The sequence below is a fragment of the Pristiophorus japonicus genome, chromosome 12 (genome assembly GCF_044704955.1).
Source record: "Pristiophorus japonicus isolate sPriJap1 chromosome 12, sPriJap1.hap1, whole genome shotgun sequence".
Lineage (NCBI taxonomy): Eukaryota > Metazoa > Chordata > Chondrichthyes > Pristiophoridae > Pristiophorus > Pristiophorus japonicus.
In genome coordinates, this window is record NC_091988.1 from 49,829,387 (window position 1) to 49,842,935 (window position 13,549).

The 13,549-nt window shown below is 50.2% G+C and overlaps 1 protein-coding gene across 4 annotated transcripts in view; it reads left to right on the forward strand.

Moving 5' to 3' along the window:
* The window catches only part of nisch (nischarin), a 61,768-nt gene that overhangs the window by 13,793 nt on the left and 34,426 nt on the right, over positions 1-13,549 (forward strand). For all 4 annotated transcript variants that reach the window (XM_070895410.1, XM_070895409.1, XM_070895411.1 and 1 more), the window contains 4 exons: positions 4,525-4,688; positions 5,235-5,330; positions 7,153-7,248; positions 10,373-10,525. In XM_070895410.1, coding sequence (XP_070751511.1) covers positions 4,525-4,688; positions 5,235-5,330; positions 7,153-7,248; positions 10,373-10,525 — 509 coding nt within the window. The remainder of the gene's footprint in view (positions 1-4,524; positions 4,689-5,234; positions 5,331-7,152; positions 7,249-10,372; positions 10,526-13,549) is intronic.

Consider the following 13,549-nt stretch of genomic DNA (forward strand, 5'->3'; position numbering starts at 1 on the left):
TCTCTCTTCTCCCCCCCCTCTCTCTCTTCTCCCCCCCTCTCTCTCTTCTCCCCCCCCTCTCTCTCTTCTCCCCCCCCTCTCTCTCTTCTCCCCCCCTCTCTCTCTTCTCCCCCCCCTCTCTCTCTTCTCCCCCCCCTCTCTCTCTTCTCCCCCCCCTCTCTCTCTTCTCCCCCCCCTCTCTCTCTTCTCCCCCCCTCTCTCTCTTCTCCCCCCCCTCTCTCTCTTCTCCCCCCCCTCTCTCTCTCTCTCTCCCCCCCTCTCTCTCTGCTCCCCCCCCTCTCTCTCTGCTCCCCCCCCTCTCTCTCTGCTCCCCCCCCTCTCTCTCTGCTCCCCCCCCTCTCTCTCTGCTCCCCCCCCTCTCTCTCTGCTCCCCCCCCTCTCTCTCTGCTCCCCCCCCTCTCTCTCTGCTCCCCCCCCTCTCTCTCTGCTCCCCCCCCTCTCTCTCTGCTCCCCCCCTCTCTCTCTGCTCCCCCCCCTCTCTCTCTGCTCCCCCCCCTCTCTCTCTGCTCCCCCCCCTCTCTCTCTGCTCCCCCCCCTCTCTCTCTGCTCCCCCCCCTCTCTCTCTGCTCCCCCCCCTCTCTCTCTGCTCCCCCCCTCTCTCTCTGCTCCCCCCCCTCTCTCTCTGCTCCCCCCCTCTCTCTCTGCTCCCCCCCCTCTCTCTCTGCTCCCCCCCCTCTCTCTCTGCTCCCCCCCCCTCTCTCTCTGCTCCCCCCCCTCTCTCTCTGCTCCCCCCCCTCTCTCTCTGCTCCCCCCCCTCTCTCTCTGCTCCCCCCCCTCTCTCTCTGCTCCCCCCCCTCTCTCTCTGCTCCCCCCCCTCTCTCTCTGCTCCCCCCCCTCTCTCTCTGCTCCCCCCCCTCTCTCTCTGCTCCCCCCCCTCTCTCTCTGCTCCCCCCCCTCTCTCTCTGCTCCCCCCCCTCTCTCTCTGCTCCCCCCCCTCTCTCTCTGCTCCCCCCCCTCTCTCTCTGCTCCCCCCCCTCTCTCTCTGCTCCCCCCCCTCTCTCTCTGCTCCCCCCCCTCTCTCTCTGCTCCCCCCCCTCTCTCTCTGCTCCCCCCCCTCTCTCTCTGCTCCCCCCCCTCTCTCTCTGCTCCCCCCCCTCTCTCTCTGCTCCCCCCCCTCTCTCTCTGCTCCCCCCCCTCTCTCTCTGCTCCCCCCCCTCTCTCTCTGCTCCCCCCCCTCTCTCTCTGCTCCCCCCCTCTCTCTCTGCTCCCCCCCCTCTCTCTCTGCTCCCCCCCCTCTCTCTCTGCTCCCCCCCCTCTCTCTCTGCTCCCCCCCCTCTCTCTCTGCTCCCCCCCCTCTCTCTCTGCTCCCCCCCCTCTCTCTCTGCTCCCCCCCCTCTCTCTCTGCTCCCCCCCCTCTCTCTCTGCTCCCCCCCTCTCTCTCTGCTCCCCCCCCTCTCTCTCTGCTCCCCCCCCTCTCTCTCTGCTCCCCCCCCTCTCTCTCTGCTCCCCCCCCTCTCTCTCTGCTCCCCCCCCTCTCTCTCTGCTCCCCCCCCTCTCTCTCTGCTCCCCCCCCTCTCTCTCTGCTCCCCCCCCTCTCTCTCTGCTCCCCCCCTCTCTCTCTGCTCCCCCCCTCTCTCTCTGCTCCCCCCCCTCTCTCTCTGCTCCCCCCCCTCTCTCTCTGCTCCCCCCCCTCTCTCTCTGCTCCCCCCCCTCTCTCTCTGCTCCCCCCCCTCTCTCTCTGCTCCCCCCCCTCTCTCTCTGCTCCCCCCCCTCTCTCTCTGCTCCCCCCCCTCTCTCTCTGCTCCCCCCTCTCTCTCTGCTCCCCCCCTCTCTCTCTGCTCCCCCCCCTCTCTCTCTGCTCCCCCCCCTCTCTCTCTGCTCCCCCCCCTCTCTCTCTGCTCCCCCCCCTCTCTCTCTGCTCCCCCCCCTCTCTCTCTGCTCCCCCCCCTCTCTCTCTGCTCCCCCCCCTCTCTCTCTGCTCCCCCCCCTCTCTCTGCTCCCCCCCCTCTCTCTCTGCTCCCCCCCCTCTCTCTCTGCTCCCCCCCCTCTCTCTCTGCTCCCCCCCCTCTCTCTCTGCTCCCCCCCCTCTCTCTCTGCTCCCCCCCCTCTCTCTCTGCTCCCCCCCCTCTCTCTCTGCTCCCCCCCCTCTCTCTCTGCTCCCCCCCCTCTCTCTCTGCTCCCCCCCCTCTCTCTCTGCTCCCCCCCCTCTCTCTCTGCTCCCCCCCCTCTCTCTCTGCTCCCCCCCCTCTCTCTCTGCTCCCCCCCCTCTCTCTCTGCTCCCCCCCCTCTCTCTCTGCTCCCCCCCCTCTCTCTCTGCTCCCCCCCTCTCTCTCTGCTCCCCCCCCTCTCTCTCTGCTCCCCCCCCTCTCTCTCTGCTCCCCCCCCTCTCTCTCTGCTCCCCCCCCTCTCTCTCTGCTCCCCCCCCTCTCTCTCTGCTCCCCCCCCTCTCTCTCTGCTCCCCCCCCTCTCTCTCTGCTCCCCCCCCTCTCTCTCTGCTCCCCCCCCTCTCTCTCTGCTCCCCCCCCTCTCTCTCTGCTCCCCCCCCTCTCTCTCTGCTCCCCCCCCTCTCTCTCTGCTCCCCCCCCTCTCTCTCTGCTCCCCCCCCTCTCTCTCTGCTCCCCCCCCTCTCTCTCTGCTCCCCCCCCTCTCTCTCTGCTCCCCCCCCTCTCTCTCTGCTCCCCCCCCTCTCTCTCTGCTCCCCCCCCTCTCTCTCTGCTCCCCCCCCTCTCTCTCTGCTCCCCCCCCTCTCTCTCTGCTCCCCCCCCTCTCTCTCTGCTCCCCCCCCTCTCTCTCTGCTCCCCCCCCTCTCTCTCTGCTCCCCCCCCTCTCTCTCTGCTCCCCCCCTCTCTCTCTGCTCCCCCCCCTCTCTCTCTGCTCCCCCCCCTCTCTCTCTGCTCCCCCCCCTCTCTCTCTGCTCCCCCCCCTCTCTCTCTGCTCCCCCCCCTCTCTCTCTGCTCCCCCCCCTCTCTCTCTGCTCCCCCCCCTCTCTCTCTGCTCCCCCCCCTCTCTCTCTGCTCCCCCCCCTCTCTCTCTGCTCCCCCCCCTCTCTCTCTGCTCCCCCCCCTCTCTCTCTGCTCCCCCCCCTCTCTCTCTGCTCCCCCCCCTCTCTCTCTGCTCCCCCCCTCTCTCTCTGCTCCCCCCCCTCTCTCTCTGCTCCCCCCCCTCTCTCTCTGCTCCCCCCCCTCTCTCTCTGCTCCCCCCCCTCTCTCTCTGCTCCCCCCCCTCTCTCTCTGCTCCCCCCCCTCTCTCTCTGCTCCCCCCCCTCTCTCTCTGCTCCCCCCCTCTCTCTCTGCTCCCCCCCCTCTCTCTCTGCTCCCCCCCTCTCTCTCTGCTCCCCCCCCTCTCTCTCTGCTCCCCCCCCTCTCTCTCTGCTCCCCCCCCTCTCTCTCTGCTCCCCCTCTCCCAGCGGCACGAACGGCTGCAGAATTCTCCCTGGCTGAAGCACTTTCACACAGATAGGAAGGTGGTTTATTTAATCTTTTCTTAGCTTATAAATGTTTATTCACGTTGGATTTATTTGTAGAAGTATGAATAAGGATTTATTGTCGAATTTAATGAGTTCCTCTCCCCCTCCCCCCCTCCCCCCCTCCCCCCCTCCACCTTGTTCTGGACGCCTAATTTGTAACCTGCGCCTGATTTTTTAATGTGTAGAACAGGCTTTTTCAGTTCTACAAAAATCTTCACTGGCTCCATTCTACTTTAGTTTGGAGTACATTTTCACTGTGGAAACTTTCAAATCGGGCGTCAGTGGCCGGACACGTCCCCTTTTTGAAGAAAAAATTCTGTTCTAAACTAGAACTGTTCTACCCGACTGGAATTGCAGAAAAAAAATGTGGAGAATTGCGATTTCTAAAATAGTCCATTCTCCACCAGTTGCTCCTAAAAATCAGGCACGAATCATGTGGAAACTTGGGCCCATTGTGTCTAACATTATCATCTCGGTTCCACTTTGTTACAGATATGAAACAATCTTTTTTAAAAGGGGATAGAAAGCTACTCATCTCTGGTTTTTCTGAGCTCGTGCCAGAAATTTAGAAGCAATTACAATTGTCCTGTGATTGATCAAGCATTTGCAAGCAGCCACAATTACTTGTGTTTATCTAGTTAAACTACTTCCCCATAGGAAGTACTTGAGTAGCAGCCTTAAAGAATAGATCAGATTGGCAGCTAAATCATCACAACCATACTCTAAACTAAATTACTATTACTGCATATAATGCCATGGGAGATCTACAGTATTTCATGAGACTTGGCATTCATGTAAATGGGTGAAAAAGAAAAGGAAGCAGGTTATTTTTAATGGAGAATCACAAGTTTAATCCTCACCTGCCATTTATACTTGGGATTTTGTTGGAGAGAACCTGGTTTGTCTTGGCATGGTTGTTTATCGGAAGGAAGGAGCGACATTTTTCAAGAATTAGCCTTGTTAATTAATCAGAGTGGCAGAAATAAATGTCTTTTGACTAAATTTCCCATCCATCAATCAACATATCCTCCATACATGTAATCCAGCTTGCATGTTTTCCAAGTCATAGTGTCATTTGTCTACAATTGTTCTAAACTTTTTTTAATGCATTTTTATAGGTGAACAGTTGCTCCTGGCAGGTGAAGCTTTTTGTCTTCGACCACTACAGTTGTATTCGATCACCCAACAACTGAGACTGGCTAGTCCCACCTGTGCCAATGGTGATGCCAAGACTGACCTTGGACACATCCTCGACTTTGCTTGTAGACTTAAGTATTTGAAGGTAAAAATCTATTCTTTAGAAAGTGTAATTGGTAAAATCCAGCGTATAACTGGCACATTTTGCACTTTCCTTTATGGCTTGTAAATCTAGGCTTGTTCTGGTCCAACTGCAATCTTATTTGGCTGCTTATAAAGGTTGCTGTGGTGCAACAGGAAATGGAAATATTTTTTGTAAGTTAGAAAATCTTGTACTTTAAAATCTTCCCTGGGTAGAAAGAATATAGCATTCAAATGATTTATTTTAGGCTTGTGTCTCTTGACCAAGCAGTTTTGAGGATGGCTTTGGTTTATATTTCCTCCTTCCTTGTAGCTCTGCTTTCTGGATAAAGTGCTTTGATTCTATTTTGCATCTCTTCTCAAACAACTCAGCTGAGATTGAAAAGCTAACGTGTATGAAAGAACCAGCTTTCTTCCGCTTTCATGCAGCATAACAATGCTGAGCAATCAATGTAGCATTACATTTTCTTAAAAAAAAAACCACCAATGCATCTTCAATTTTGAACTGCTAAAGACTATAGATCTCTAAATTATGTTTTATTCTTAACAGATAAAAGGGAGCAGAGGATCTGTGGGTAGCAGTAATATTCAGGAGCATTTCCTTAAATTCGATTTATCGATTTTCAAGTCTGTTCAGCAGATTGAGGTTAGTAAGAAAGAAGTAATTTAGTTGAATATAGTTCAACTTTTTTGTGATCGTTACAAAACTCTTTAAACAACTTGTAACTGAACAATTTTAGGTGCATCTACAAATAACATGGCTGTTAAATTGAGACCAAGCTTGATTTAGTTTTTAAAATCCTATTTTGGCTTATTCTTTGTTAAAGTTTTTATTTGCATATAAGTCTTGCTTCACACTCCAGTAATTTGAAAACTGATGTTTTTTATTTATTCTGGGATGTGGGCGTCGCTGGTAAGGCCAGCATTTATTGCCCATCCCTAATTGCTCGAGAAGGTGGTGGTGAGCCGCCGCCTTGAATCACTGCAGTCCGTGTGGTGAAGGTATTCCCACAGTGCTGTTAGGGAGGGAGTTCCAGGATTTTGACCCAGCGAAGGAACGGCGATATATTTCCAAGTCAGGATGGTGTGTAACTTTGAGGGGAACTTGCAGGTGATGGTGTTCCCATGCGCCTGTTGTCCTTCTCCTTCTTCTAGGTGGCAGAGGTCGCGGGTTTGGGAGGTGCTGCTGAAGAAACTGGCAAGTTGCCGCAGTGCATCTTATGGATGGTGTACACTGCAGCCATGCTACGCTGGTGGTGGAGGGAGTCAATGTTTAAGATGTTGGATGGGGTGAAAGTCAAGTGGGCTGCTTTGTCCTGGATGGTGTCGAGCTTTTTGAGTGTTGTTGCTGCACTCATCCAGACAAGTGGGGAGTATTCCATCACACACCTAACTTGTGCTTTGTAGATGGTGGAAAGGCCTTGGGGAGTCAGGAGGTATGACACTTGCCCCAGAATACCCAGCCTCTGACCTACTCTTGTTGCCACAGTGCTTATGTGGCTGGTCCAGTTAAGTTTCTGGTCAATGGTGACCCCCAGGATGTTGATGGTGTGGGATTTGACGATGGTGATACTGATGAATATCAAGGGGAGGTGGTTCGACCCTTGCTTGTTGGAGGTGGTTAGACCCTTGCTTGTTGGAGATGGTCATTGCATGGCACTTATCAGCCCAAGCCTGAATGTCATCTAGGCCTTGCATGCAGGCAAGGGCTGCTTTATTATCTGAGGAGTTGCGAATGGAACTGAATACTGTGTAATCATCAGCAATCATCCCCACTTCTGATGTTATAATGGGGGGATGATCATTGATGAAGCAGCTGAAGATGATTGGGCCTAGGACACTGTCCTGAGGAACTCTTGCAGTTATATCCTGGGGCTGAGATGATTGACCTCCAACAACCACAACCATTTTCCTTTGTGCTAGGTATGACTCCAGTCAATGGAGAGTTTTCCCCCTCATTCCCATTGACTTCAACTTTACTAGGGCTCCTTGATGCCACACTCTGTCAAATGCTGCCTTGATGTCAAGGGCAGTCACACTCACCTTACCTCTGGAATTCAGCTCTTTTGTTCATGTTTCGACCAAGGCTGTAATGAGGTCTGGAACCTAGTGGTCCTGGCGGAACCCAATCTGAGCATTGGCAAACAAGTTATTGATGAGCAACTGCTGCTTGATAGCATTGTTGACGACAACTTCCATCACTTTGCTGCTGATTGAGAGTAGACTGATGTGGCGGTAATTGACTGGATTGGATTTGTCCTGCTTTTTGTGGACAGGACATACCTGTGCAGTTTTCCACATTGTCAGGTAGATGGCCATGTTGTAACTGGACTGGAACAGCTTGGCTAGAAGTGGCTAGTTCTGGAGCACATTGTAGAATAAATAATGTATTTACTTGATCTAGTTTCCATTATGATCCTATGGTATTTGACAAAGTCAGTTTAATGTTATGCATTGTGCTGTTACAGATAAATAGCTGTGAAGCTAAACAAATTATTGGACTTCCTTCCCTGAAGAACTCGCTGGCCACAATGAGTGTGGCTTTTTCGACTGCTTCAATGAAGGTATGCATCATATATATGATATATTTGCGTGCACGCATGCGTTGGCTTAGCTCTCAAGCGCTGAATAGAACCAAGTTTTGTAGAGCAGTGTCCATATGTAGCCTCCATGCACTGAAGGTTTCTTCATTCATGGGATGTGGGCATCGCTGGTAAGGCCAGCATTTATTGCCCTTGAAAAGGTGGTGATGAGATGCCTTCTCGAATTGCAGCAGTTTGTGTGATGAGTAATAATGGTTTGGTACAACTGGGTGGCTTGCTAGGCCATTTTAGAGGGCAGTTAACAGTCAACCACATTACTGTGGGTCTGGTGTCACATATAGGCCAGACCGGGTAAGGACGGCAAATTTCCTTCCCTAAAGGACATTAGCGAACCAGATGGGTTTTTACGACAATCCGGTAGTTTCGAGGTGACAATCAACTGAACATTTTAGGATGGCTTGGGGACCAAGGGAGAGGGCGGCATTGGATGTCCTGGTGGATGAAGTCTAGAGGAGGAGGGATGTCCTGTACCCGCAGCGGGGAAGGAGCCCACTATGCCCTCCTCTCACCTCCCTTTCTCCTCCAACAGCTGGTGCTGCTCTGCCTGGCCTCATCTCATCTACTACCCATTCCTCCTCCAGACCACAGGGGATTCTAGCATGATCCCAATGACCAAGCACTCCCTTTCTCCTGGTGACTGCTATAATTTGGACATTTGGAAAAGCATGATTCAATCAAGCAGAGTCAGCATGGTTTTGTGAAAGGGAAATCATGGTTGACAAATTTTCTGGAGTTCTTTGAGGATGCAACGAGCAGGGTGGATAAGGGAGAACCAGTGGATGTGATATATTTGGATTTCCAGAAGGCATTCGATAAGGTGCCACATAAAAGGTTACCCCCAACCCAGTGAACTTTTATCTTGTGTAGTAACCTTTTATGTGGCACCTTATCGAATGCCTTCTGGAAATTGGCTAACTAACATAAAACAGAGAGTCAGGATAAATGTGTCATTTTCTGGTGCCTCAGCTATTTACAATCTATATTAATTGGATGAAGGGACCGAGTGTAATGTAGCCAAGTTTGCTGATGATACAAAAATGGGTGGGAGAGCTAATTATGAGGAGGGGATACAAAATCTGCAAAGGGATATAGACAGGCTAAGTGAGTGGGCAAACATTTGGCAGATGGAGTATAATGTGGGAAAATGAGAGGTTATTCACTTTGGCAGAAAAATTGAAAAGCAAATTATAATTTAAATGGAGAAAAATTGCAAAGTGCTGCAGTACAGAGGGACCTGGGGGTTCTTGTGCATGAAACACACAAGGTTAGTATGCAGGTACAGCAAGTAATCAGGAAGACAAATGGAATGTTGGCCTTTATTGCAAGGGGGATAGAGTATGAAAGCAGAGAAGTCCTGCTACAACTGTACAGGGTATTGGTGAGGCCACACCTAGAGTACTGTGCACAGTTTTGCTCTCCATATTTAAGAAAGATATACTTGCATTGGAGGCTGTTCAGAGAAGGTTCACTCGGTTAATTCCGGAGATGAAGGGGTTGATTTCGGATGGTAGGTTGGGCCTATACGGATTGAAGTTCAGAAGAATGAGAGGTGATCTTATCGAAACATATAAGATAATGAGGGGAAACTAAAACAAGGGGGCATAGTCTCAGAATAAGGAGCCCCCATTTAAAACTGATGAGGAATTTCTTCTGAGGGTTGTAAATCTATGGAATTTTCTGCCCCAGAGAACTATGGAGGCAGGGTCATTGAATATATTTTAGGCGGAGATAGACAGATTTCTGAGCGATAATGGAATAAAGGGTTATGGAGAGCGGGCAGGGAAGTGGAGCTGAGTCCATGATCAGATCAGCCATGATCTTATTAAATGGCGGAGCAGGATCGAGGTTCCAAATGGCCTACTCCTGCTCCTATTTCTTAGGTTCTTGTAAGGTACAGTCGCACAGCACTCGCTCTCTTTAGATGAAGTCCTCACAGAATTTCCAGGAAAAATGTTGATAGTGTTGGTGAAGCCTTGACAAAGTGTCCCACAAAGTCTCCTGATGTGTCTCAAAAAACCTCTTCAAACTCAGTCTATCTCCAGCAGCAAGCGAACAGTGAAAGCAAAACATGGCTTTAAGTAGCGCTCGAAATCCTCAGCAATGGCTTGTTTATTCCTGTACAGCTGGTCACTGTTAGGAGAGGTTGTTAATTCAAGTTCTAGCCACCAAAATGGCAGGCAGCCTCTTTAATGAGTGCTAGCAAGCAATTTAATTGGTAATCGGGGCCTTAACGATCTTTGAGGTGGCCATTCCTAGTGTGTGCTTGAACTCCGTTGCCAAGATGGCGTCTTGCGCTACCAGCAGGCTAAACTGGCGTTGCAGCTCAAGACCCCCACCGTGGCCAGCTCGGAGCCTCTTTAGCGCCTAAAGTATCCGTGGAAAATCGTCCCCTGGATCTTCCCCCTTTCTCTTTCTTCCACCCCTCCCCCAAAAAGGGCAGCTATAGTCAGGCACTCCAACAGTGGTCCTGGATGAGATTGGCTAACTAAACACAGATCAAACCTAAGACATTTTGGAGTATCTGTTCAGAATAATTGGGTCTCTGGCTCAAATCCATTAAGACTGGAAATCCGAATGTTAGACTTGAACACCCATTTAATATAAAGCAGAATTAACTGGATAGACCCAATATTACAAAGCCTGTAATCAGTCCATGAAATATATTGGAATTTACTGTTGTATATTGAAGATCTAATATGCCTTGTTTAGTTTGTTTGAATTGTCCTATGTTAAACCAACACAAATTGATGAAAAAAATATTAACTTTAGCGATCAAGAAGTTATTATTGAAAGAGGAAATTACTAAATGAGTCACCGTTTAATGTTTTAACATTTCTCTCTCTGGATGAATAAAGAATGGTATTGACCAAACCATAGGACTGAGAGAAAATCAAAAGGGCGAGTTACAATTTGGGGTGGGGGGGTGAATGTTTACGAATCTGGGATTATGAACAAAACCATGTTTCTGTTTTATAGTTGGGAAAATGTGTGTTAAATTAAGAATTCTTTATTGTTTGTGTGTACTTAAGTGGTGCCAGTCTTCCACTCACCAGCTATTTTGATGAACTTGATTTGTTTTAATCAGGATATTCTTGTGCCAGAGGCTTCTGAATTTGAGCAGTGGGAGGTAGAGGGGATGACATCAGAGCATCCGGTTGCTGCTATTATCCCAAGATGGAGTGTGCTGACCACACTTGATATGAGTCGTAACCATATATCTAATATTGATGAATCTGTGGTAAGGAAGGATAGTTATATTTATGCATCCAACATAAGAAAATGCTATTGGGGCCCATATGTGGTCACCAATGTTCAGCCGCGCAGCAATGGGAAAGGTCCCGCGCAGGCCACTCAGCGGCTTTTCCATTGTAAATACCGCGCATTATACAGAAAGTTAAAGGGACTGTGTATTAAATTAAACAGGCCGCACACAACAAAGCACAGCTTACAGGGAACGTTGGTGGCTACCCCTATCTTTCAGCTGACTACGTTCTGTGCTCCCAACTATCTCTTCTCCTTTTCTCTCGCTTCCCTGCACCTTCAGAGACAGGCAAAATATCAGGAACTCTGTCAAATGTCAGGTCAGGTAAGTACCAGGAAGAATGTTTCTGTGCTAATTGATCAGATATTTATGTCACAATATAACCACAAATTATTGTGATAAGACTGTTTGAATCCGAGATTTCAAATCGCATTTGTTTCTTAAAAATGTGACTTTTTTTCGTGCTTTGTTATATACAAGAACGTTAAAGGTGGGGTGAGAAGAGAAAAACTGGTTTGTGCGTCTAGATTTAGAATTCATTTGTGTAGACTCCCAAAAAATGTTTTCACCATTCATGACCATTCAGGTTGAACTGACTATATGTTTAAAAAGTGGAACCAGTTTTATATTCGCTAATCCAATCAGTTTTCTGTAAACTAACCTAATCTACACGCTTATATAGAATTGATCAAATATAGTAGAGTTGCAAGAAAAATCTGAAACCGAGATATGAATTAAATTATAATTGTATTTTTTTAAATGATAAAGCTTACTGCTGTGTGATGTGACTATTTATTCTGTTTGTCCCACTGATCCTGCTTATAGGCATTGGGGTATCAGGTTAATTTGTAACCCTTTTGTTTTTGCAGTAAGAGGTTGTTGCTCTACTCTGCTGGCAGATCGATCCTTGTCTTATCCAGTGGTAGCATTGCTTCACTGGCTATGTAAAACTATGGATGCTGCTAGGCTATTTCTCTGCACAATTCTCTGGGCCGTTGCATCCTTGGTGATGTATCCTTTCTCTGTCTATATAATGTAGACTCTAGCTTCCAATCGTTAAGATCACAGCCGTTGAAATCTTTTTGCTTGTCCCCTTGCACTTTATCCTAGTAATAAAATGGGTGGGATTGCCTGAATTAAATTGTCGTTTACTATACTTGCTTCCCGAGTTTATATTAAAGAGCAAAATTCTAGGGTGAATGCAGTGATGTGGGGGGGATACGGGCGCACAGTGGAACAAGGTGGGGAGGGGAATGATTTCAGTTTCATGTTTCAGCTAGGTTGTTTTAGGCCTCATAAAGGATGTGTAAAAGTGAGCCACTTGTCTGTCCTTGATTGGAGAAATGGGATGTGGAATCATGCAAGTGAAAATTTAGGACTTGTCATTAATTGGAGAATAATTATCTTGGGAAATACTGCATTTTACAGTGGATGGGAGAAGAATTCTAAGACTATGCAATAGTTATCATATTCATGTTACCACATAGTGGGCCCAAATTTCAGGTGGAGTTGCTCCAATTTTTTTGGAGCAACTAGTTTAGTTTGGAGTATCGTAGAAATCGCAATTCTTGGCATTTAGTTTGCTCCAGTTCTAGTGAGTTAGTTTAGTTTCGTTTTACTTCAGTTTTTTTTTCACAAGGGGGTGTGTCCAACCACTTAGGCCTGTTTTGCAAGTTTAGGCAGCGAAAACTTAATCCAAACTAACTTAGAATGGAATAAGTGCCCCCTTTTTGTAAGTTCTGAAAAATCTTACCTAGAGTTAAGTTTAGTGCAGGCACAGCCAGAGACGGGGGGTGGGAAGCATTAAACACAAAGGACTAAAGCATTAAACACACCACTTAAAATGGCCTAAAACCTCTTGCGATGATATTTATGATATTTTGCCTTATATCTGCTGAGTGAGGACAGTTGTTTCTCTCTTTTTTATAAATAAGCAAGTGTAGGCTCCTGGCTGAGGGAGGGAGGGAGGGAGGGGGAGAGGCGGGAGGGGGAGAGAGAGAATTTTCCAAAGCACGAAACACCTTCAAGAAGCATAAGTACATTTAAAGCACCAAGCACTAAACGAAGCACAAAAAGTAATAAGCAATTAATTAACAAATTAAAAAAATAGAGGGAACCCTGCACTAAAAGCACCAAGACCAAAGTAATAAACAACCAATCAATAACAAATAAAAAATAGAAATCCTACCTTTATGTGAAGGGAACCTGTCTCTCTCTCTGTCAGACCCACTCGCTCTCTGGTCGCACTCTCCTCCCCCCCGCCCCCCTCTCTGGTCACACTCTCTTCCCCCCCCCCCCCCCCCTCCCCGGTCGCACTCTTCTCTCTTCCCCCCCCCCCCCCCCCCCCCCCCTCCCCGGTCGCACTCTTCTCTTCCCCCCCCCCCCCCCCCCCCCCCCCTCTGGTCGCACTCTTCTCTCTCCCCCCCCCCCCCCCCCCCCCCCTCTCTCTGGTCGCACTCTTTCCCCCCCCCCCCCCCCCCCCCCCCTCTCTGGTCGCACTCTTTCTCCCCCCCCCCCCTCTCTGGTCGCACTCTTCCCCCCCCCCCCCCCTCTGGTCGCACTCTTTCCCCCCCCCCTCTCTGGTCGCACTCTTTCCCCCCCCCCCCTCTCTGGTCGCACTCTTTCCCCCCCCCCTCTCTGGTCGCACTCTTTCCCCCCCCCCCCCCCCCCCCCCCCCCTCTCTGGTCGCACTCTTTCCCCCCCCCCCCCCCCCCCCTCTCTGGTCGCACTCTTTCCCCCCCCCCCCCCCCCCTCTCTGGTCGCACTCTTTCCCCCCCCCCCCCCCCCCCTCTCTGGTCGCACTCTTTCCCCCCCCCCCTCTCTGGTCGCACTCTTTTTTTTCCCCCCCCCCCTCTCTGGTCGCACTCTTTCCCCCCCCCCCCCTCTCTGGTCGCACTCTTTCTCCCCCCCCTCTCTGGTCGCACTCTTCCCCCCTCTCTGGTCGCACTCTTCCCCCCCTCTCTGGTCGCACTCTTCCCCCCCCTCTCTGGTCGCGCTCTT